The sequence below is a fragment of the Aulonocara stuartgranti genome (assembly GCF_965226115.1).
Source record: "Aulonocara stuartgranti genome assembly, chromosome: 20".
Taxonomy (NCBI): domain Eukaryota; kingdom Metazoa; phylum Chordata; class Actinopteri; order Cichliformes; family Cichlidae; genus Aulonocara; species Aulonocara stuartgranti.
The window spans coordinates 5035440-5061128 of record NC_138956.1 but is presented as its reverse complement, the minus strand read 5'-3'; the positions used below and the strand labels follow the sequence as shown (position 1 = coordinate 5061128).

The window sequence follows — 25689 nt, the reverse complement described above, 5'->3', positions numbered from 1 at the left end:
TGCAGCTCAAGCTCACAAGCTAAAGCTCCCGCAGTTTTGAGATCAGTGTCTTAAAATTCAGATTTGATCAAATGTGGCCCCTTGGTTTGGTCTACAAACTACATTTTTCACTTATCAACAGGAACAAAAGGTTAATTCTCTTTCTAAGGCAGATAAGCTGAACACAAACAGCTGTGATTTTGCCCTTATTATGACTCCAGAATGCTTTTGTTCCCTGGATCTGGCCTCACCTCAAAGTTTCTTTGAGTTTGATCGACTTTAACGGGAAGAAACGAGAGGAAGACGTTTTCACCGTTTGAAAGTTCTTTAATTGTTCAGTTGGTATAGGATTTGGAAGCATTGAGTCAAGACATGGTCAGCAGCCATACAAAACGAAACCAACTAATTAACATCGACTTGAGAGGGGGAAAAAAAACAAAACAAAGGCAACACACATACATTAAAAAAGAAGACAATTTAGCCATCGTCAGGTGATCACAGTAAAAAGACGCACAGTCCTAGTCTCAACTCAACAGCATGCTGAAAGTTCAATGATTCGCACAAACTGACATTCACTCACAACTCGAATAAAAGGCTGCAGAACAACCCTGATAGGCAAAAAAGTACAGTAAGACACCTCAGAGAGAACAAAACAAAGAAAACAAATCAATGCATAGACAACAAAAAAAAAAAGTTTCAAAATAAAAGTCAACCTAAAGACAAATTTCTTGTGTTGGCCTTTTACATTGCGATGATTGAGGACATTCAAATAGAAGTTATTGCCAACAGGATATAACACTTGGATAACACTTACCCATAAAAAAGAGATCATCTTTTTAGTTGTTGTTGGTTTTTCTTTCTCCAGAAACATTTTTAAAAGAGCTAGTAGCTTCCACAAACATCAAGAATGTACAAACAATGGTCATTGTGGCAAGGCTTTGAAGATCCTCGGCTGAATGAACATTAAAAGCCACGAGGCAGACATGCTCGGCGTCGAAACATTACAGTTATTTTAAGTTATACAAGTTAACAAACTGTACTTAAACACATTTAATACTGAGCAGTTCACTAGAAAATAAAAGCATGTCCGGTGTTATCCGCTTAGCTATTCCAGTCGTGTCAATTAACAAGATTTATTTATTTATTTTTTTTAAACACTGACAGGATAAAAACGTGTTTACAAAGTTTTTTTTGTTCTCAAATCCACTGAACCAAACAGACTCTCTGTGCTAAATATCAAAATGTATTTTTTTTGCAAATATCCCACTGATAATAGTGCAATAGATACAGTACAGTCAGAAACATACTCCCGAGGATTTAGAAACGCACCGCTTTGCGTTACCTTTCTGAAAGTCGGCTGAAGCAAAAGGAAGCGGAAAGGTTTTTAAATTCTCAGAGTATCGCACGCACTCCTCGTGTTTGGCGCCATGTCTTTAGTTACAGGTAGTTAAAAATTAGAGTTTGTGACTTTAGTGTGAGCAAAGAGCCACTGATGGTTGATGACGTTACAGAGCGACTCGTGGTTCTCCCACCTTTAATGGTGTGTTTGAAGAGCCGGTTGTCGACTCGGTAAGCAATAAATTACAACTACAGCCTGTTTCCTTCCTAACTCTCAATTTCATCTTACAACTTAAAAAATAAAGAAATAAAAAAGTCAAACAATTGGCACACTTAATTCATGTTTCCTATTTCCCAACTATCTGTACAATTAAAAAAAAATTTTTTTACATGTCACGTCTGGGGTGAACGTGCACACTTGTGTTTCATGATTGATGTGATTACGTCTGGTAGTGTTTTTAACTCTTCCCTCTCTCTTTTACAGCCTGCGGGTCGAAAACTAAGCGTCAGAAAGAACAAGCGGGGCCTCATTTATAAACCGATCCATGGATTTCACAAAGAAATAAAAGAAAAAGAGAAATGTGTCGATTTTCATTTACATAGACCCCGCTGGTCATGCCGTGAGCCTGCTAACCCATGTAGTCAAAGATGAATGATTAATGACGGGCCTGCTGAGAGTGTTACTACACACATCAATCAGCTGATCGTACTAGTATTCATGCAAGCCACACGGAAAATTCCAGAGATCTCAAGTCATACTTGTTTTTGAAAACATTCTGGGTTAATCTGATGAAGGAGAGCAGAGGTGGGTTAGATATCACTGTGGCTTACTTCTTTTAGCTGATGACATTTCCGTGTGGAGTATTAAGGGGCGAATTTAAAAATCCGCACCTCCAAATCTGGCGTGGTTGTCTGGCAGAAAAGGATGGGGTGCCAACTCTGGGATGGAAATGAGTTGATGTGTCTAGTGGAAGAGTTTCCAAAGGAAGGGAAGAAGGTAGCGGGAGATTAACACACGGGCTGGCGTGGTCTACACTGAATCTATGTTCCCAACTTCATGCACAGTTTTGGGTCATGAATGAGCCCACAGATACAAGCGGCTAAAACGAGCTTCCTGAGAAAGACGAGCAGAGTAACAGATAGTCTGAGGAGCTCAATCGCCCGGGAGGAGTTCACAGTAACCCTGCTATCACCTCCATCTAAAACTAGCTAGCTGAGGTGGTCCAGAGCACTTGGTTTCCTATAGGTGAGATGTTACGGGCATGTCCAGCTAGAAGAGATAACATCATCTCCGCTGGCTCGGCAAAGCCTCAGTGTCCCTGTAGGAGAGTTGGAGGCAGCTGCTATGGGGGAGGGAGGTTTGAGCATCTAAGCACAGAGTGCCTTCCCTTTGAGCTGGACGTGGATAAGTGGCAGAATGGATGGATGTTTACCAAATTACACGGAAACTCCACTAATGGGAATGTTTACGTCTCTGCAGAACTACAAAATAATATATGTCTTTTTTTGTCCTATTGATGGGGTTCAACGCATTTTACTTTATTTCCAGAATGCAGGGTCGAGTTAACATCTGTATCTGTAGGGGAGAGCATTTTGCATTTTTCATGTTTATAAATGAGGCCCATGGTGGAAAGCAAACAAAAGCCTTTATAACACAACAGCTAAACCAAAAACAACTTCAGCCCAGCGGGGTAAGCAGAAATAATCAAAATCTCTCCTCTAACACTCATCAATCATCGCTCTCGCTGCTTGACCAAAACTATAATTCTCTTTGCTTCGGTCAGCCCGCTGGTCAATTCTACCAGCAACAGCAGATACAACATGTAACACTGCTAAAAAAAGAAGAAGTCCCAATACAAACAGAACGATACACATCCAAACCCTCCTAAAAAAACAAAAAACCCAATGATAATCATCCACACGATCTGAGTGTTTTCACTGACTGCCTTGGTGCCAAAGCTTCAGCCCGCAGTGACCCACACTTGAGTGTATCTCAGGTAATGGTGCGCCGACTTGTACGAGGAGGAGTCGAGGGGTGGAAAAGGCCGGGTGGAGGGTGAGGCAGCCCCCGCCCCGTCTCTTCCCATCCTCTTCTGTCCCTCTCAGGCATCCTCCCTTCACCTCCTCTCCTGAGCTCAGCAGGGGTCGTGTTTGTGGAGATTAAAGGTGGTGTGGATCACGTGCAGGGAGGGATTGGGGGTGAGGTGGGTGGGACGAGGGGCGCGGGAGCCAGGGTCACTGTCGTCGATCCTCCGTCTCTGACCGTGAGAACGCCATCACCACATCCTCTGCACCTGAGAATCAACGTGAGACACAAATACAGACTTTTAATGTGACATGCTTTTTATCTAACACCAGCATCGATCGATAAAGTACGATAGAAAGGATAAAAAAGAAATAAAAAAACACTACTTGGGCTACTTGTGCGCTTACATTTGACTTATGCCGTGTCTCTACTGTTGCACTGTAACACTGCTGCTGCTGGGCCCTTGTGGCAATAGATACACACTTTGAATGAAGTAGTATGTCATCAGTGACAACAGCACATTGGAAAAGGATGGAAAATGCCCTTCATTTTGTTCGCACTAATAAATGCTGCCGCCTGCACAAGCTGCAAGCATCGATAAAAAGCTATTTAGAGTTTCTTTTTCAGACTGTCAGAAATATCATAATCGTAAATTTCCTTTATTCCGGGACATCGTTTTGAGGCTATATTTCCCACCTCTAGTAGCCACCCGGACAGGACATGATGGAAAACCAAAAAAGGTAAGGATTTTATTATCAACTGGGAAGGAAACTTTACTTCCAGCTTCAGAAGATAAGCTGTTAAAAGAAACTATTTACTTTTCTGACTAACAGGAAACGTGTTGTTGCCTTTTCTTAGAGTCGGTCTAAATATTGGACTAGGCACAGAAGCAGTAAGTGCAAACACAACCATACAGAAATACTAAGGAACTTTTGCGCCAGTCATGAAAGATTTGAGAAGAGGCCTCGGGCAGAGACTTATGAAAGTTACCTGATGCATTTACAACAAAGTCAAGTCTGCGAAACATTTGTTGGGCTGCATGCACAAAAAACAAGGCCGCTCTCTGCCGTGAGGGATCAAATTGCATTCTTCTAGCTACATGCATCTATCCCGGTTAGGGCTGCCACAAACGATTATTTTGATAGTCGACTAGTCACCGATTATTTTTGCGATTAGTCGACTAATCAGATCATCATCCATTGGAGGTACAGCGTACAGCTTATTGCACCAGCAGCATCTGGTCTTATATAACTATCATTAGCTTACAGCTTGAAGTGTTTGTGCTAACTAAAAATAAAGACAAGATGGTAGTTTATTAATTTTTAATGAAATTTGCAGATTGTTTCGGTGAAGTTTAATAAACTCCTTGCTTTCTAAAATATAACAGGACACCGGAGTATATTCTCCAGCTTCTGATAATCAGCTGTCTGCTTGACAGTTTTAGCTGTGCAAAAACTATAACTTTAATCTCAGCCAAACCGATTTACTCAGGAACAAATAAAATACTAAAGAAAGCCAAACAATAACATTTTTAAGTTATCTAAGTGACTTATATATATGTTTAACCTGACTAGCGAAAGACAGCGGTGGGTTTGAAAACAATTTGCCGGGAGTCCGGTGTTCTCACGGCTCTAGTTAGCCTTGCCCCCGCCTAGCTAACGAGCTAGTGGGTAACAGACGTCTCCGAAAACGTCGGAGCGCTTTTGAAAATACGTGGTGTCTTGATAAACTGAGCAGATATTTGAGGTTTACACAGCTACATTCTCGCCTGAAAATATGTTAAAGGTTTATTTTGTGACCCAGAAAGAATAATAAGAGTAAAGTTAAAACTAACTAGCTGCCGCCATTGTTGACAGCTGCGCTATGAATTCTGGGACACAGCTTCTTCTTCTTCGGGTTTAATGGCAGCTGGCATCCTTGTACATGCAGTGCTGCCATCTTCTGTTTCAGTCCGTTATTACACTCTTAAATCCTACTACTAATTCCTGCGTCCTTTGTGATCTTACAAAGCTTCAAACGATGCGTCGACTATTAAATTAGTCGTCGACGATTTTAATAGTCGACATAATCGTGACTAGTCGACTAATCGTGGCAGCCCTAATCCCGGTCAGTCTTCCACATGTTTTGTGCTATCGGAAAACCCAAAACACGTTTGAGTTCAAAGTGTGAAGCCAGACAAGTTTTCCACAGGTCCTAGGATCCCGTCGGTATCCTGTAAATCCTGTCAGCTGTGACTATAAAGCCGAAGGGGAATACCCTGCTGTGAAAATCCTTTTGGTGCATGCAGGTAATTTCGTGTATCGCCATATATGTATCACCTACTGTGGGAACCCACCCTCCTCAATCTGAAATCACAGCACTCTGACTGGAGATACTGCAACACCCTGAGTGGCTCACTGACCTCCTACATCCTGCTCTGCAATGATAACACTTAAATCTGAGGCTTCAGCACCAGTCAGTGTCCTCTGCTGTAGTACAAGTGTGTCTGCCAGTAAACTGTGTGAGAATCCAGCAGATTTCCAATTCGTGGAAAAAACTATCAGTGTTTACCATTTCCTTTATTCTTTCTGTGCTCGTTTCATTTTGCCACCTTAATGAGGACCAACCGATAATTACAGCCTCATTTGTGTTGAGTCAACTAATGAATCCTGCCAGCTACACAAAAAGGACTTTCTCAGCTGGCTTCTGCTTGACAAGAAATCATTCATTAGTCTGCTGCCAACTGTGATTTGTCAAGTGATTTGGACACACACCCACCGAGTGTGTTTTTTTACTCTCATAAGTGGATATACATTTTCCACTTCTGTTCACATAACATTAAATAAAATATACAAAGGTAATTCAGTGCCTCATATATTCAGCTGTTCTCTCATATTAAGCACTCCGGCATTCAGAGTTTAAACAAAGAAGAAAATATCTAGTTGTCAAAAAGGAAGTACTCTCCCTCTTTTAATTTTAAGGTTTTACATACAGGACAACACAACTTCTTCACATCATTGCTTCAGTTCATTGATGTGTGTTTGCATTCATTCATGCACAGCTCTCTTAAGGTCCCCCCCACAGCATTTCAATCAGGCTGAGGTCAGGACTTTGACTGCAAGATGTTAATTCTTTTCTTTTTCAGTTATTCTTACAGATGTTTTGCTTTGCTCGATTCATTGTCCTGCTGCATGAGGCAGTGTGGGCTTCAGCTGTCAGACAGCCTCACATTTGACTCTAAATACTTATACAGGCTGCAAAACAAGTGCAAATCATCATCCCCACCACTGCGGTGACAGTTGGTTTGACTTGTTTGTGCTGAAATGATGCGGGCAAATGGTTTTCTGCAAATGTGTTACTGTGTGTTATAACCAAACGTCTCCACTTTGGTCTTGCAACTCTGAAGGTTATTGTTCTCAATGTGCAACTTTGCAAACCCAAGAGAAGCGGTTTTCTCCTGACAAAGCTTCCAGACAAGCTATATTTACATTTAACATGCTAACTCAGGCCTGCAGAAGCTGAGATGAAACTTTATTTATTTTGTTGTTTTGTTTTTCTGACCTTGGGGTGAATTTGCTGGGATGCACACTGGCAATGATTGTTTGGCAATGGCCTCCTAACCCTCCCCAGATTGTTGGACCAGCAACTATTGCTTCTCTAAGATCACGACAGATGGCTTTCCTCCTTGGCATCATGCTAACACACACCTGAATGCTGCAGAAACAGCAAACTTCCAAACCCTCTGCTACTTCTCGAGGTGCAGATACCTGTTTATTCTTATTAGATTTTGTGTTTTTTAAGACGCTGTCTTTTCTTTGTCACATGACTATCAAGTACTTTTGCACCACTGCATAACTGTTGCTGGATAGGATGTCAATGGGCATTTCCTCCACCAGCTCTTCAAGTCAGAGTGATGCCGGAGAGGCTGATTTGCACCCATGTGATAATACAGTGGCTTAGCTAAATCACAACGAGTGACTGGGGGTCATGTGTCCTCCCTTATGCAAGCTCTAAGCAGGCAGCACCCTCATCTAAGCTAAATAGAGTATTTCAAGTCTACTGTTGCGTGTTACATGTGAAAAAGCCTAGCGGAAGATAATGTCCCAACCTGATTCATTTGAGAATGACGTGGGAGACCCCATTAATGTCTCCCAAAACCTTAAATTAAAAAAACTACCTCAACGATGAGAGGAGAAAAACGATAGCAAGGTGCAATAGTCTACATCCACAGTACGCATGAGCATGTGATGACATAAAAACCATCTAATAAGCAACATCTAAGAAATCTCATTAACACCGAGCTCCACACCTTTTCAAATGGTTAAGAAGAATCTCTATCAGCACCTCGTGTGTGCCTGCTATAAAAAGCCTTTCTTCTCTTCAGCCCTGAAGTGCGTGTTAGATTTAATTATTATGGAGATATGAAAGTAGGCCAGGGACTGTGAGCCTTCACATGTATTTGGCACAAAGGGCGGACCCTCCTCATCAGACGGCACAGACCCTCCAAAAAAGCAGAATTTTGTTTTTAATTTGCTATCGCTCTGGGAAAATAATTTGCATCTTTCTATAGCGCATTCAGGTCATCCTGGAGCTTGATGAGATCAAGATTTTTTTGAGGGGGGCGGAGGGTTAATGTGATCTTTCAAGCTCCCCCTCCCATGGGAGCTCCCTGGCTTACCCAAAAGAGACTACCGTACAAGAAAGAAAAAAACAGTATCAGAAACATGGTGCTTGACTTCAGCTCATAACACAAACCTCATCTGCTCTGAGACACCACGTGGGGATAAATGGTGCTTGAAAAAGAGACAATTATGTAATACCACACAATAGGAGAGTCGACCTGAATTACACCTCTGCTGAATAGCACGGATCATGTTTTGGTGCAGCAGCGTGTAATAACAGCCATTCATCAGAATAAACGCCTGCCTGAATTATTTTGTGTGATGGGAGTTCGTTATTGTGTAGCGGGCGGTTCACGCTCTGAGCAACTTGGGCAGAATAAAGCAGCCGATAGTTTCTCCAAATACTTCCACAGATGGATGGAAGGGCTTTATCTGAGCACTTTGCCCTGCCACACACACACACACACACACACACACACACACACACACACACACACGCGCACACACACGCACACACTCTCGCCAACAAAATGGAAACGTCAGGTCCCTCAACACTGTTGCCTAGCGACAGATAAAAATCACGACTGCATCACTCCCGTTGCGGCCTATGAGCAAAAAGCTTTCGGTCTGTTTCGTTGCAGCTCTGCGTCCAGCCCCCTTTCTCCTTCCTGCTCCCCCACCCACCTCACACTGGCTCCTTCCTCGCCACACGAGAGCGGCACAACACCGGATGGTGGATTATATGAATACAGTGACAGTAAATGTGCTCAGCCCACCAAAAGAAAAAAAATAAGAACATTAATGCGTTCACATGAACATATTCATAAGCAAGCAGCCTTTCTTCGCTTCTCTGAGACTACAAATCAAAATGTGGTTGCCTGGGATTAACTGCAAAACACACAGGCCTGCAGAAAAACCTCAGAGGACAAGAAAACTGTGAATTAACCCAAAAAGAAGTTTGTTTGATGTCAAAGGCGCCAAGCTGCACTCCCGAGGGTGTCTCCAGCCTCTACATGATGACTCTAGTGTAGCAGCGAGGAAGCACCAGCAACACTTCAGGTCACAATCTGTGCAGGGTCAGGCCAGGGGATAAAGGCGTGGGACACCCATCATCCCCCCAAACTCAACAACAGCAGGGGCGAGTTAAGAAGCGTGACACACAGCGGGGAAGTGTGTGTGGTCCAGCTCAAAATATTTACCAAACACAGTGGGTCTGTCGGCTCAGAGCCCTGCACTTCTTCCTGCTTAGTAATTATTACAACAACATAATTTTAAACGGTCTTTTTAAACAAGATAATAAAGCTCAAAAACTTTGTGGTTTAAAAATAAAAAAAGACTATTTTAATGCTATCCTTTATAAACAAGGCTGTACAGATAGATTTGATCTGTTTGTAACAACATTTGTTTTTAGAGAAAAGAACTAAAAATCAGTTTTGGTTAAGGAGATCATAAAGCAGTTCTTTCAGACATACTCTAACACACCTTCTGGCAGATTTGGAATAGAGATATAAGGAGAAACTGAGGCAGACGTGGTACTTAATAAATCTGAGTGCTGGGCAGCAGACTCATGCTGCAGTGAGGAATCGGATAAAGCCAGGATCAATACGGCTATGGCCAAGCCAAGAAGCCAAACAAAGCGGGGGGAGGGGGTTTGCTCAGTGCTCTGACCTGGTCTGAATATATTGATCAAACATGGCTGCGGTGAATGAATGGATGAGACAGACAGAAAGAGACCCGAACATCACAGCCAGGCTGTGCAATTAGCACCCCAGCCTGGCCCTTTCATGACACCTGCTCCACTCCTACCAGTGTAGCACGTCACAACACCACCGAGGCCCAGAAGGGAAGGTCAGCTTTCCTGGGACATCTGAGGTTGCCATGGCAACCCCACTCCTCCTCCACCTCTATTGTTGAGGCCATGCAGCATCCTTCTGGGAGGAATAAACTTCCCTCGTCAAATCAGAAAGGATAACAAGCCCCGAGACTGCTGCCTTTATGAGCGTTTTGACAAACCGTATTGTTTAAAGTGACATGACGCCAATTACAGAAAGCTGTGGATAAAAGAGCTAAAGAGGAGGAATAAAAAGCCCTATTACAAAGACAACCACTGTATTACTGCGCGTCAACTAGTGTGTCAACGAGGTCTCTGCATCATAACGTGTTAATTCGCTTTAAATAGACACAGTTATTGTTCAGTATTAGTCAAAAAGTGGCAATTAACACTCAAAGGGAGTGCCAAAAAACACAATTTCAGGATTTCTCACTTCAATGCCAAACATGGTAACAGCATTTAAGCACAGCTTATTATCCTTCTATGCAGATTAAAAAAAACAACTTCATTAAGGCATTACATTAAAAAGCTGTGTGGAAAAAAACCCCGTCTCAGCTACGGAGCCTTCGGCAGAGAATTCCTCTTTGGCCTGATTAAAATCGCAAAACAAAATTCTGTATTTGCATGTATGGTAATCAGCCAATTAAAACTATCTGAAATGCAAATCCAGTGACCCCTACTCTTACAAGAAATATGAGTGGCAGAAAGCTGATTTTCTATTGTTTTTTGTTTGGTTGTTTTTTTTCCCCCACAAGGAAGAACCAGTAAAAAAAAATCTGGCAGTTGAGCAGAGTCTGAGAAAATGAGTCTCATGTGAGCTACATTCCCACTCAGTCCACTCGACATGATGAAGACTGAACACTTCTCTGCTGCACATCATTTTTGCACCAGAACGTGCTAAGCAGACGGCAACCCTGATGTTATCCATCAGTCACATCAGTAGAGCTACACCTTAGGAGATGTCTTGCAGACAACCTAACCTTGATTTCGAATAACATCAGAGGACATTCACTACTCCACTGTGCACGCAGCGCCCTCTAAGCACCCCACCACCTGATCTATGACGCCATGTGTGACACTATCGCTCCATGCTGACACCCCTTGAGGGTGCTGGTATCAGAGCATCCTGCGTCAGCATGGTCAAACTACGCTGCGTTTCACATAATCACAAACCAGTATTGATGACCGTGTCACCCGTTCGCGACGCTGAGAACATGGGCAGACCAATTTTTCCCCAGACAGAAAAACTCAATAAGGAGATTGAAAAAAAAAATGAGGCCTATAATTCAACATGATCATGATGCTGGTATTAATAAAACGTTATCAATATCAACCCCTTAAGTACTACGAAGCGAATAATAATTAAAGCTGTAGCTTCAGCATCTGCTGCAGAGATTAACCAGAAGTTTATGGAGATGCAACTGCCAGCTTGACCCACCCTCACTTATGGCAACATTTTAGTAACAGTGTTGACATCCTTGCCAATCTCATTTAGCAACCAAAGAAAACCCCAAACAACTGAAGATAACTCGCTGGTACAGACAGTTCTGCTGGTTCATCCGGCGGGATGGTACAGGTCTCCTGTCATTATAATGAAGTGTGAGCAGTGCAAACTAGATAGAGTACAGCATGAGTCAAACCTCTCGGTACAGGTGTTCAGAATTTGTCTAGCAGCAGAAATACACATTCAAATACATTCTAGTGCAAACGCCCTTTCCTCAAAGTGTATGAATAAAATTAGCATAATTACCTATGTTTATCAGCTTGCTGTGTGACTCACTACCAGGCAACAAATATACTTCCTTTCATCTTTTTTTACTCCCCAATTACCAAGTGTAAATGAGATCAAATACTGGACTTTCTCTTCACACCAACTGAAAAGATCCCATGTGTGCTGATCCCTACAAACCGCTGTCCTTCAGCACAGCGCTCAATATTTAAAACAGATTAACTCTCAGCAATCTGCACGATGCTTAATCACAATACCTCAGACATAGTGCAGACCACAAATTATCCACTGGCACACCGAGGAAGTGGCATGCTGCCAAATGACACTAAATGTGTCCGTTTCTGTGATGTATAATGCAGACTTGGAGCGCCATATTCCTCCATAATTGATGAGACTCTTCCTAGCTTTATTGACAAAGCAAAGACTTTGCATGGAGTGAGAGGCGGCGAGCACAGCAGCATAAACTGACAGCTAGACTGCAGTTAAAAAAAGAAAAATGTACATCATAAATTAATGACTTCAAACCAGTACTGATCTCCCATTCGGGTGCTGTAGTTTGAAATATATGACACGATCATACGTCCTGTCTGCTGCAGTTCTTTATATTCTGCTGCCTGATGAAGGAACGCAGTCTAATAATGAAATACACATCATCAGTGATGCAATGACCCATATTAAAAATTCAATGTCGCGTCCCACACTGCACAGTGAGGGCGCGATTAACAAAATGTCAATGTACTTCGGCGGCACGGCGCGGCACAGCACGTCGTACCTTTTACCCGCACCTTACTCAACACCTTATATAATCACAGCCTAATCCCTTCGACGCAGAAAATGTGATGTTTCTAAATTCAAACATGATTGTTTCCCCACAGAGCAAGGACGCAGACAAGGACACCTAACACTTCCCTCTGGGTGAAGCATCAAAGCCAATTTTCCAAGCTGGAAGCTCCCCTGGGGAACCCAATATCATAAGGGGCAAAGCAAGACCGGAGCCCCAGCAGGTTCACCACAGGAGGACAGCGGGACTCCGAGCTCGCAGATGTGTTTTTGGACTGAGCTAAAGTCTACTCACAAATAAATAAATAAAATAACAATGCTGCTGCTTTTTTAGGTAACTGCAGTGCCTTTTCACATATAACATTTTGTTAAATATAGCGCCCTCAGGTGGATTAAGCTCAGGAGCACCACAGACAGGTTTAGAAAGCTCAACAGCATCCTCTGCTGTCTTGACAAGGCATGACCAGCATTTGTAAGGTTACATCTGTAATGAAGAGTGATTTACAGAGCAAACATCAAAATATTATCCATTAAGTAAAGCAGAGGAGAAACTAGTGATGTGCTTGAGCTGAGGATGAGTCAGTTGTTTCCAGCCAGTCATGCTGTTTGTGGCGTGAGTAATCTCGCAGCGCTGGTGGGCTGCTGAGTCGGCCTCCTGTGCACAGTCAGCGAACCAGTTCGGCCTGCTGGGGTGCAGACTGTAAAGGATGATGTGTGTTGAGGGATTTTCCCCTTGTTTTTGGTCGGGCATTTTTTCCTCTAAGGGTGGTGTCTGTGGGCTAATGTTTTATAAATGTTTAGCAATAGCACGCTGCCATAAACACCTTTGATTTGTACATATTTACAAAAAACTATGAAAATTAGAACTATACTGATATGCAAAATAGGAGTACAACAGGGTTTTTGAGCCTTTGGGGGTTGAATATGAGGCCTCATCTCTATGAATTTCGCTGCCATTTGATAAACAAAGATAGTTAAAAATTTGTCTTTTTACAATAACAGTGATTTTCTTTTCACCCTGGATAAAACTTACTGGGGCGTGCCAAAACCATCTTTCTGCAGTCCTATGAAAAACTAAGCACACCACATGGTTCAGTAGCTTGTAGAACCACCTTTAGCATCATTAACTTAAGTCATTATTTTCTGTATGACTTCAACAGTCTCTCACATCATTGTGGAGGGATTTTGGCCCACTCTTCTTTACACAGTTCCTTCAGTTCATTGAAGTTTGCCAGAGATCATTCATGTACAGCTCTCCTAAGGCCCTGGCACTACTTTTCAATGTGGGTGAAGTCTGGACTTCGTCTGGGTCATTGCAACACATTGTCCCGTTGAATGACCCGGTGGGGGCCAAGCTTCAGCTGTCAGGGATATGGTCTCGCATTTGACTCTAGAGTACCAACATCTGCACTTTGGTCTCATCTGTCCAAAGGACATTGTTCCTGAAGTCCTGTGGTTTCTTCAGATGCAGTGTTGCAAGCCTACACCATGCTGCCCAGCTCTTTTTAGAGAGAAGAGGCCTTCTGCTGGCAACCCTTCTAGCCATAATTGTTTAGTGTTATTCTAATTGTATTGCCATGAACATCAACATTTAGCATGCTAACCGAGACCTGCGGAGTCTGATGTGTAGCTCTTGGATATTTTGCAATTTCTCTCTGTATTGAACAGTCTGACCTTGGGGTGAATTTAGTGAGACATTCTTCCAGGGAAGAGTGTGGCAGTGTGTTAAACACCTAATGCTCCAGACCTAAATTAATGCCAACTGACAAACAGATCTGATTTTATAATCAATTAATAAAGTGCTTTTGTTTATCAGCACCTAGTGGCTACTTGCCCTGTTAATTTCTATGGAAGCAGTAAGGGCGTAGTTCATTTTTCACAGAACAGCATGAAGTGCTGAGAAAACTTTTTCACATGAATGTATTTTGCAACTACATGAACAAATATTTCCTAATAAAAAAATGCTTCAGCTAAAATGACTGCACCGTTAAACTGTGTGTGTGTGTGTGTGTCACAGCCTTACCCTGGTCTATGTTGTGCTGCGGTAGCTGGCTCATCTGACTGTGGACCACACCTGCGTAATTTCGGAGAAAAGCCTCTTCACTCGGCGTAAGCTGAAGAGGAGTGAACAAAGTCACTTTAAAAATCACAAAAAAGTAAAAACAAATTGAAATACTGACCTCAAAGACTAAGTCAAATACTTCTGTTCAACATGCTGATTAATGAAACATAGCAATTCTCCCAGAAACAGCCATGAGGCAATTTAGATCCAAAATATTTTGATTTTTAACATTAATTATTTCAAAGAAATTGATCTGTTTTTCTTCTCTCTGCTCCTTTAGCACACATTGCTTGAACAAACAAAATGTGTGCCAAATAAACTGAGGACTATCTTCTGTTGTTGTTTCACTCTAACAACATCATTATTAGGTGATGACCTGTGCAAACTGCATAGATCAGTTGAAGGTTTGGCTAGGGAATGGATTTCAGGTTATTATAATGTGTGTCTTTGCCAACTAAAGCAATAACCACAGTGTGCATGAGTTGTGCGTGCCTAAATCTGAAACTTCAAATGGCAAAGTTTTGCGGTAATCAATGTGTCTCCTTACATTTGATCCCATTTTCTTGAGCATGAGCAGGACCCGCACTTTCTGTTGGATGTACATGTCTTCAGGAGACTTTCCCGGGGCCTCCTCGCGGTTCATCCCCCCTGCTCCTGTGGCTCTGGACACACAAACACATCAGCATTACACAAGATCTGTGAAAATCAGTTACACAAACACAGTATTGATATGAGACAACTGGGTTGTTTCAGTGACACAGTGTGACAAGAGCCAAGCTCAAAGAGTGATTAGGCAATAAAGATTAGACCATTTCAACGAGTATCTTCAGCAGTTGTGTTATTCTGCATATTCAACCTGACCAAACTAAAGACACAAATTGACTGATCTACTGGAATTTCCCCACTTGATCCTCTCTCTTGAGTTTACAGAAAATGGTCAGTGAAAGAGAAAATATCCAGTTAGTGGCAGTTCTCTGGGCCTTTTTGATATCAGGGTTTTGAGGAGAATGGCCAGACTGCTTCAAACTAACAGGAAGACAACAGTAACTCAAACAACCACTTTTCAAAAGCTAAGGTCAAGGTATGTCAAAGGGCATCTTTGTTAGTGTAACACCTCCAATCTTGAAGCAGGTGAGAATAAACAGCAGCAGAAGACCACACCCCGTGTCACTCTTGTGAGCTAAAACAAGAAACTGAAGCTTCATTTCACCAAAATTGGACAACAGAAGGTTGGAAAAATGCTGCTTGATCTGATGAACCTCAATTTCTGCTGCAACATCTGGAAGGTAGAGTCATAAACTGTCACAAACAACACAAAAGCATGGATCCATCCTGCTTTCCAGGCGGGTGGTGCGGAGAATATTTTTGTGCCACACCTTGGCCTTCATTGTACTTATTGCATTGGTCGGTCTGGTTGGGTACGATTTATGTAAATTTCATCAGCATTGTCCATCAGGATCTTTCTACTGAGCATTTAGATTAAAATTTAGATAAAAAAATGTACCAAATATATATCCACAACAGGCCGCAGATTTTAAAGTATAACAGGAATGACTACTGGGCAAACATATGTTCAGATGTCCGTGTCGAAACAGAATATAATCAAGGCTCTTAGGCTCAACAGCCTACCTGAGTTTTGTTCATGACAATGTCCAACTCTTAATGACCACAGTTCACAAAGCTTAAATAATTTCAAACTGGTTTCTTGAACGTGACAGTGAGTTCACTGTACTCAAATGGCCTCCACAGTCACCGTCACTGTGTCATCATATCAACATGAACCAAAAATCTTTGAGGAAACTTTCCAGCACCTTGTTTGCTTTGCCACAAAAAATAAGGCAGTTCTGATATGTAGATATATCGGACAGCCACACCCACAGTCTTCCAGTACTTCCAGACTACTTCATATAGTTAAAGTGCAGGTTTGGCTCTTTGCAGCATCATTAATATTGCATGGCAGTTTTTACACAGAGCTCGCCCCTGCCTGTTTCCATCTCTTATTCTCCATCTAACTAATGACCTATTTTCACTGTCAGTCTGCAGAGATGCGAAAAACAGGCAAAGGGGGGAAAAAAACCGGGAGCAAAAAGAAGGTGATAAAAGGAGCTGCCAAATCCAATGTGTGTGACAGGAAAAGGTTCTGCTGTGATATGACACACACACACGCCAAGGTCGGCTGCTGTCACATTAGATCTCTTTTATGCCGCACCAACCAGACAAGCATACAGCACGTCTTCATATCAACCCTGAATTTAACCGCAAAGGGTAAACACACAAGAGAAACAATTCACACAAAAGAGCAAAATAAATCATTAAAAAGGATAAATTATGTGAGGAAAAAAAGATTTAATAGAGAGAAAATATCAGCATGCATGGCAGGATTTGTTCTTCTGAGAATATTTCATAAGAGCCACAGTGACTATGATAGCACTTGCAATTTATTTTGGCCTCTTATCTATACAAAGGACCACTAATGCATGTTGACAGGCTGTTTGATGTAGGGTTATATTTAATTGAGGAGCTGGCTTGCTGTTCCCCCTTTCCAGAGCCCTGGGGAAAGAGGATGAATGGGGTACCGTAGGCCACTGGCTAGCGTTTGCCACTGTGAGCATGTGGATTCATCCAGATCAGAGCAGCTGGAGACCATGCTTCTGGCACTTTGTAATTATAGCAATCTTTGGTGACTGTTTACTGCAAGTAGCTAGTACTTGACGTCTCCTTGTCAGCTAAAGGAAGTAGCAGGACGCTGAACGAGGAGCAGATAAATACATTAGTTATTCCCTTCAACCTGAGCATCAGCTGTAGCTTAATTGGAGAGCTGCTCCAGAAGACTCAAAGCAAGAAAGACATGAAAAGACTGAGACGAGCTTGCCAGCATCAGTTCGGTTGCTCAGTAAACCTTCAGGGGATTGGCGGTGATCTTGTGTGAATTTATTTGGATGGGGGTAGTGATGGAGGGAGGATGTTGGTAGAGGGTGCCGGGGAGGTGTCAGTGTCTTTAGATCAGCAGCAGCGACACGTTTGATCACTTCTCCGAGCACCTAACCTCAGACAAACACAAGAGCTAAGACTCCCGGAAAGAGACCTACCAGCACGTAGACGAGCAGCATGAAGAATGAATGAAACTCAGGAGCTCCGATCTGCCTGCACACTGGGAATATGACAGTCATTGAATATGACTAGACAAAGAGTAGAGGATGAGGAGAGCGTCTGAAGTGAAACATTAGACTAATTGCCAAAAAGTGTTGTCTTGAGATCTATGAAGGCTGAAATGATGATGGAACAAAGACCCATCAGTTGTCTGTCATATTTTGAGATGTGACAATGTAACCATTTTCCCCCTCCTGCTGCTGGACCGACATATTCAAAATTCACCATCTGTATAAATAGGCCTACTGCTTTCATGACTGAGGCATTTCAGATCCTCTGATGTTTCCTTTTGAAGTTTAAAAACTGTCCATATTTAGCACCATGTCTACCCGGCCTCACTACTGTTTAGAGAGTTACAATTTGTATTTTTATCAGCCTGAAATGATTTTATTTTATCTCACATTCACAGCAATATCTGCTGTAAGAAGAACAAACATGCCGCATAGTCCCATAAGGACAATTTCGACAGAAATGAGAAACAATGTGGAAAATGTAAATCAGGACGATCAGAGATATTTTTTACATTATCATAATGTGTTTGAGAGTCACTTAAAAAAGAATCTTCTGTGGATTTCATCCTTGCTTCTCCTGGCTGGTAGAGAGCAGAAGGATTAATTCACAGATGACTATTTTGGGCAGCAGAGCAGCTACAGAGATAAAATAAAATAATTACAGCTCTGGTACAAACTGAACCGGATTACAAAATGTACAACGCTGTAATTAACGCTGTGAAGATGCTTATAGATCGAGTAGTTTCACACATGCAATCCTACTAAACAAACTGATTTTCCAGCCACGTTGATAATTACCCAACAATAATTCACATGTACTCTGTAGATGCTCTCAGTGAAGGCTAAACTAAGCTTAAATAACAAGTGACAGTGGGAGAGCAGAAAACAGAATATGTAGTTCTATATGTATATTGTCTAATTTTAAATTGATAAACACTAAGATATCAATGCCAAATTAATGTTTTTTCCCTTTTAATTTTACTGTGTACAATGTATTTTATTTTATTTACATGTTCAAAATAAAACAGACAACCAACCAAACAACCCACCAGCGTAGGGTAAAGTCCAGTTTGAGATGATTTTCAAACCATATAACAATGTGTGTCCAAACAATCATGTTTATTTCATGCAGGGTTTACTTTTACATATCTGACAAATAAAAAAGCCACATCAAACTTCAGTCAGTGACTTCATGCACAGTGCAAAACTTACATTATTGCTAAGTGAGATGTGACCACCTTATGCCTCTAACAGCATCAATCTTTGAAAGGTCCTTCGCACGAAGGTCATTAGGTGTTTCCTAGAGTGCCTGCTGCAGCTTTTCTGTGGATTTAGTCTGTCTTGCCTCTTTATGTTATCTCAGAATGACTCCTTGATGCTGGGGGCTCCATGGGGGCCATGCCATCTGTTGTCGGCTCTTCTCGTTGCCAAATCTTCACGAATCTGACTACATGCTCAGGATTGCTATCACACTGCACAAATTAATTTGGGGGTCAATAAAACCCATCAATCGTGATAGATAAAAACCTGCAGGTTGTTCTACTCTGGTTTTTCAGAACATGCACAGAAAACCACTAACAATATCATCCAGGAGGCATCTGGATCAGACTTATGAACAGTAGAACTGCATTTGCCACTAATTCTGATCAATTCTTTGCCAAAAAAACCCCAGACCCAAACCTTCAAGAATCTATATTCTTCAGCGCTGCCTGTTGTAGTGCTCTTAGCTCTTCTTCTACCATAAATTTACAACCAAATATTTTAAACTTCTGACTCATCTGTCCAGAGTGTCTATCATTATTTTTTCCACATCCTGGTTTTTCTCACATAGGCTTTGTTTCCAAGTTTCAGCAACGCCTCTTTGACCAGATTTTTCTATACTGTAAATACGTGCACCGGAGTCCAACCATCGCTAGCTGCTAGCTCACCTAAATCTTCTTATTTCGAAAGAAAGTCAACTGCTGTGATCTCAACATTAATTTTGTGATTCATGAGTAGACAACACATCTGGTGTCTACCACTAGATAACATGCCTTCAAAAGTTGATACTTTTAATCAGCACAATAAGGCATAAGATTTAAAACAGAAAACTTCATAATGATTGTATATGTATGTAAAAGATTCAGACATTAAAGATGCAATATAGGAGTAAAACTGTCTCCTGCTCTGCTGAAATGCTCCGAATATAAACATGGTTAGGCATAGTGATATTTGCTGCCTACTAGGATCATGCTAGCAATATTCTGGTGTGCTCTGCTGTGTAACGTCTCAAATCCTTTCAAGGACCACAATAAGGATCCTGTCAGACTCCTTTGTATGTTCCCGAGGTTAGGTTCTAGAGGTGGGCTGGCTCAAAGCTAATCCCTCGAGGGATACTCAGCCAGCCCCAGACACATACGGCTAATATTCCAGACATAATCAAAGGGTTTCTTTTGTGCTGATCTAGCTATAATCTCCCCCCTCTCTGCCTGTGTTGTGCTTTTGTCAGTGTTGTCTTGTTGGGCTGAGCTGAGACATCAGGCTCTCTGAGCCCCTCTAGGCAGTGGAGCTAAACTAAATCATCACTGAAACTAAACTAAAGAGTCTAAAAATGAGAATGCCTGGAATTTTATCGTGTTTTTGTCTCTATTTTATGGATTTTTAAGAGTTGTTTTGTCCATGACTGACCTATAAATGGACTAAAATTTCCAGTTGTACTGAGTGTGTATCCTTACAGTGCTCATTTTAACAATTTCAGTTCAACCCTCTATAATTTATGACTTTTAAACCTTCAAATAACAAGGGCAGTTATGCAGCATGGCGTGGGCATACACAACAGTTAGTCGCAGTCCAAGTTCTTTGATGTCTTTGATTAATGTGGCATTGCATCTGAAATCCCAAGCTATGTGCCATTGTTCAGCCTATCCTGTGAATTACTATTAGCATACATTTCTACGGATGCACTACTTAGTACATTCACATTACTACTTGAGAACTGGCTGGAGATATGTTACCATGGTAACCCAACCTCGTTTAAGATTAACCAAGTAAAGATTAGGAAAATTTTTAAAAGTATATTATGCCTAGCAAAGTGAAACCATATATTTAAACACTTCAAAGGAAGAGCTACTGACTTAGATCTCAGTTGCCTTAATCTCTGTCTAGCAATTTCTTTCATGTACTACTGCATTGCATTGTGGGATATTTATGCTGGTGTAATGATTGGCATACATCTGGCCCATTTATATGATGTACCTAAATGGTCATTAACAGTTAAAGTGCATTGTCCCTTTTCAATAAAATAAACAGATTTAATGGGTACTCCCCATTTACAGGTATCAGGGTGTAACATAAATGAGGTTTAGCTTAAACTGAAGATCGGCCTATACATGAACAAAAGTACTGAGATGCCCTGCCCTGATTGCATGTGGTAAGAGACTAAGTATCTCTGACTTCTGCAGTAAGTCATACTAGGGCTGTGCCACAACATACCATCCATGACAGTACAGGCAGAAAACTGACAAAACAGTGTCATGTTACATCAATCGATAATATATTAAACATGTAAAGTGTTTATGTTATCTAGTGCACGCAACAATCCGACAAGGCCAGATCCTGTTTTTGACAGCAGGAGCTGCACGCCAGCCTCCGATGACTATTTAGTACCCACAAAACTATTCGCGCTAAACGTGGAAACAACAAATTTGTTTCACCACTCACAGCAAAAGAAAAACACAGTCGTGTAAAACCAGGCTACGAAGGTGTGTGAAGAGATGCTAGCAGCTGCTGATGTGCAACCCAAAAGTAAACAAATGACTGAACCGAGCATCGCCGGAGTGCCGGCTAAGTGCACTCCATACAACAGGAAGAGCAAACATTGGAGGGAAATTACTGATGGGGTTGCATTGTGGAAAAGGAGGGCTTTAAGCAGCTGGTCAAACAGAGAAAAATATCAGGTAGGAAATATTTTTAATTTCAGCTTTAATATGTGACTATATTGTCCTTGCTACCCTACTGGTGCACCATAATGCTACTGCTGGCACATTGTTTCAGCAGATTCGCACTTTGAATTACGTAGTCTGTCTCATTTCAAAAGAACGATTTTGTTTGCACTAATAAATGTTGTTGCCTGCAAGCTGTAAACATCAATAAAACTGTCCTCAGAAATATCATTATTGCAAATTTCCTTGAAAAATTATGATATAACTGTTGGGCTTTATCGCCCACCTCTGAGCTCATATTTGGTTGGATTAGTAAAAGGTCTCTATGAATACTTTTTCAGATTAAAATTTAAATCAAGTTATGATAAACGTGCAGGAAAATAAATCTCACGTTAAACTGTGTAGTTCAACGTGTTATGAAATATGTACTCAAATCATGCATTCCTTCAGTATTTTACACATTTTAAGCTTTTTATCTACCTCGCATCAACATTCAGCTCAGGATCACCAATTAACCTAATAGACATGTCTTTGGACTGTGGGAGGAAAACCTAACAGGCACAGAGTGAACATGCAAACTTGATTCGAGAACCAGAAACCTTCTTGCAGTGAGGCTGCAGTGCACCACTAACATTATATATACACTTTTTAAAAACATGGAGGCAATTATTGTTTCCACTAGTGTCTGCACGTAAAACAACCAGAATGACAGATCACATTGTACTGCTTTTTTCATCAGTGCGTTTTCTCCTGTTATCAGGGTGAAACATGGGACACGCGTGTCATGCTTGCCAAGATGGAAATAACAAGCAAAGGCCTTACTTTAAAATGACTACTGTCACCAATGTTTGCTAAAAGTGCACAGTTAAAGATTGCTCCCACTCCAGCAAATGGGATTATGCTTGATTCAAATGTCATTGCAGTGCCACATCTCTTAAAAGCCACTACACATTCAGTAATGCCACTTTAAAAATAGAGACAGGCCTATTGCTCGCATGCTGAATATTTTGTGTTGAATTGTGATTATGTGTGTGTTGGTACCCATTAGTGTCTCTGAGAAACATAAACTTCTCAAGACCATTTCAGGACTCTGGCCTGGCCTAACAGTGCAATGAGGGTCTGCTGCCAGGGATTACAGGATGCAATGTGATAGGTCTTCACATTTGCTGAGGGTCAAGCAGGGCGGAGGCTGCCACTGTTACTGGCTCTGCAATCAGCTGCTCACATGATGCATGACATCTGATTTACAAATCAAATTCCTCTGGCCAGCAGAACTCAACTGCATAGGGCTCTTGATAGGTCAACAGCTTAAACTGGGGGAGGAAAAGCCGAGACTGTAAAATAACTTGAATGGAGTCACGGGCTGCTGCAACATCCCGAGCAAATGTGTGAGAAACCTAAGTAAGCTTGGTGTGGCTGCCAGCTGAGCTGCCAACAACCTGGCCTGGTTCTGCACAGCAGCTGTGCTGCTGCAGGTACACACATTTACGAACACATGCTCTTTTCTACCAATGGGTCATTGCGTGTATTAAAACTAGCCGACTGGAATTAGGGCGGCACAATGTTGCCATTCAACACTGTAGTTTGGCAAATTTAGCCCAATCTTATCAGTTTTGTGAATTCTATACTAACACAACGGGGATGCAGCATGCACTGAGATGATTAAATATTAAATATCAACATAGTGTAATTTTCATTTTGTGGTTTATTGAGAGTTTTCGGGCCTTGTTAAGTGAAAATTTTAAATTGTCATAGCCAAACATCCCACATAAGGAAGTCTACTTGACACCCAGAGAATTGAATCCCTATTGAACGGGCAGAACGAGGTCCCGACACAACAAGCCGAAAGGCTCCGACTTGAACTTTGTGTCTGTCTGCATGCTGTCACCTCTTCATATGTACAATGTTCCCAACAATGGTGACAGTAAATGGGGGACAATGGCCGTGAACTAGTTTGTGGGAACATGATTGATAAGTAGGTCATGTCTTGTTGTCACCATGTGAGGCATGAACTCAACCCTGCCCAAGTGTTCAAGCTTTAGCAGGGCTTCTCCATGTATTCAACTATTCTTCAGCTAATTCTTTACGTCCATCCCGACTTCACTTTTTCCCCTCCTAGATGGTTCAGAATTTAATTGCAAATTTACATCTGTAATGTCACGGCTTTCCTTTGAATTTTTAAAAAAAAAAGTTTTTTGCAGAAACATTTTACATTAAAATTCACACGACTTGATTCTGCGGTTTTGTCTTCTTACGTCTAATTCGATAAAGCCACTTTTCCCACAGACTGTACCATATTACAAAATAAATAATTTTATTTATTTTTTTACGATCACAGAACTTGTCAAGCTTGTCAAGTTGAAACGGAAGCTGCTGCCTTAAGATGGCCCCTCGAGGGCACTGGCTGCAAGATTTTCAAAAGAACCAACGTTAAAGGCAGGGCACTAAATTCTGATTTATGAGATCTATGTGCTTGGAACAATAGAACAGACAGACATGAGCATCTCTCTTAACTTCCATAAAACAGTGTTTTTAAGTCCAATTCTTTAAAAAAAAAATCTAATCTGGTGTTCACTGGGAATGAGATTGGGCGTGTAAGCCACGAGTAGACGCAAGCAGTTCTAGTGTTGCGGTGTCAATCCACAAAAGTCTACTACGTGGCCTGGTTAATGCTGACAGGATGACAAGTGCTGTGCCAAACACAGAGCAAGCAGTCATGAGATAAAACAGCATTGCCTCCCAAACTCTGCTGGCAGGCAGCTGATGAGGTCCCCTCGGGGCTCGAGGAGGCTGAAGAGCAGCGAGCACGAGGAGGCCAGTGGTCCTAATCTCTCTGAGAAATCCAGACAGCTAGGAGAATGTGCAAACTAAGGCAGGCTTTACATTACTGCGGTCCGTGACTGGTATTCGTCAGGAGATTTCAAGTGTGCTTGCCAATGTGGCAGAGCCCCAACACCCACACTCATCAATGCCCTGCTCCCAATAGGGTGCCAGCTTTGCCACTCTAGGAATTGTCAGCTTTCTGACATGTAGGAGGAGGAGGTGGTGGTGGTGTAAGCAGACATGGGTAACTGACGGTGTGGCACAATGCATCCATGGGTGAGACCATCCAAAAATAGAAAAGCAGGCTTGTGGGTTATGTGAAAAGCAAACTTGAACACAAGAAAGTGGCCAAAAACGCTTTGGTGGAGCTTCATGTTTAAATTTTAAACTCCAAGCCCAAGCATTGCCTTTGGGTGGGTGTTTGGGGACTGGGACAAATGTACTGTGCACCGCATGGAATTTCCAGCAGGAAACAGAAGGAGCCGTTATCTGAGACACGTTATGAACAATATTGTGAACATCGTGAGCGTGAGTGCAAGTGATTCAAACAGCTACGATATCGCAGGGTCATTTACAAGTCTTCTTAAATCTTCCCCAAATGTGTATAAAGCAACAGAAATGCCCGGAAACCCAGAGTGAAATAAAAACAGCTGTTTCTCTAAGAGGTGGGCACGCACGACCGTGGACTGGTTCCGTTGTCATGCTGCGGGACGCAGACTGTTCAAACTGTAGCAGCGCTCTCGCTAGCAAGCGGCGAGCCTCAGTCCGTTTTCGATGCGGGTCTTAAGCTATATCCTTCACGGGAAGGAAAAATGTACGGACCACACTCGTTTCTTTAACTTCCGAGTGGCTTTTGTTTTAACGTAAACACCCGCTTCATTTAGTCTCCACCAAAAGGGAAAACAACAACCAGGCGCTACACACTGGCAAAGCGGGCGATGCTAACCAAGCTAGCTCGCTAGCATGCCCCAGACAAAAGCCTGAATGAAGTTCCTATGGGTGCAAACACCATCCAGGTATCGCTGCTCTGCCAGAGGTGCAAACGCTGGGATTCGAGCACACGCATCGTTCCTAAACCCCCTGACAACGTTTCCCTCGTAAGAAAACTGGAGATTTGTGCTTACCCCTCCTGGTCCAGGTTTACTTTCTTCTGTGCTCTGTTTGAATGGTGTGTTGTTGTAGGAGGGCGTCCTGTTCCGGGGTCACATCCCTCCAGTCGGCAGAGCTACGGCGAACTGACTCAACGCAGCGACTCTCCTGCTGGCTCCCCGGTACCCCTGCCGGCCACCAGGGGCGCCACCGGCTCAGCCATCATTGCACACTCATCAGTGGAGTCTGAGCCGTGAAACGTGGTCTGGGTCCGACAGCCGGGTCACCAAAGGGTAAATTCGGATCTCTGTATGGCTGGTCTTTTTAAAGAAATAAATAAGGTGATGCCG

General features: G+C 42.2%; 1 protein-coding gene across 1 annotated transcript; it reads right to left on the bottom strand.

Annotated features, from left to right (window-relative positions):
* Positions 1-285: 285 nt before the first annotated feature.
* On the bottom strand, positions 286-25532 carry ctnnbip1 (catenin, beta interacting protein 1). The gene is made up of 4 exons (XM_082517746.1): positions 25375-25532; positions 14894-15008; positions 14308-14398; positions 286-3611 (listed from the first exon to the last, which is right to left on the bottom strand). Exons 2-4 carry the CDS (start codon positions 14987-14989, stop codon positions 3553-3555), a joined length of 246 nt encoding a protein of 81 aa, XP_082373872.1. The 5' UTR covers positions 14990-15008; positions 25375-25532; the 3' UTR covers positions 286-3552.
* Positions 25533-25689: the final 157 nt, after the last annotated feature.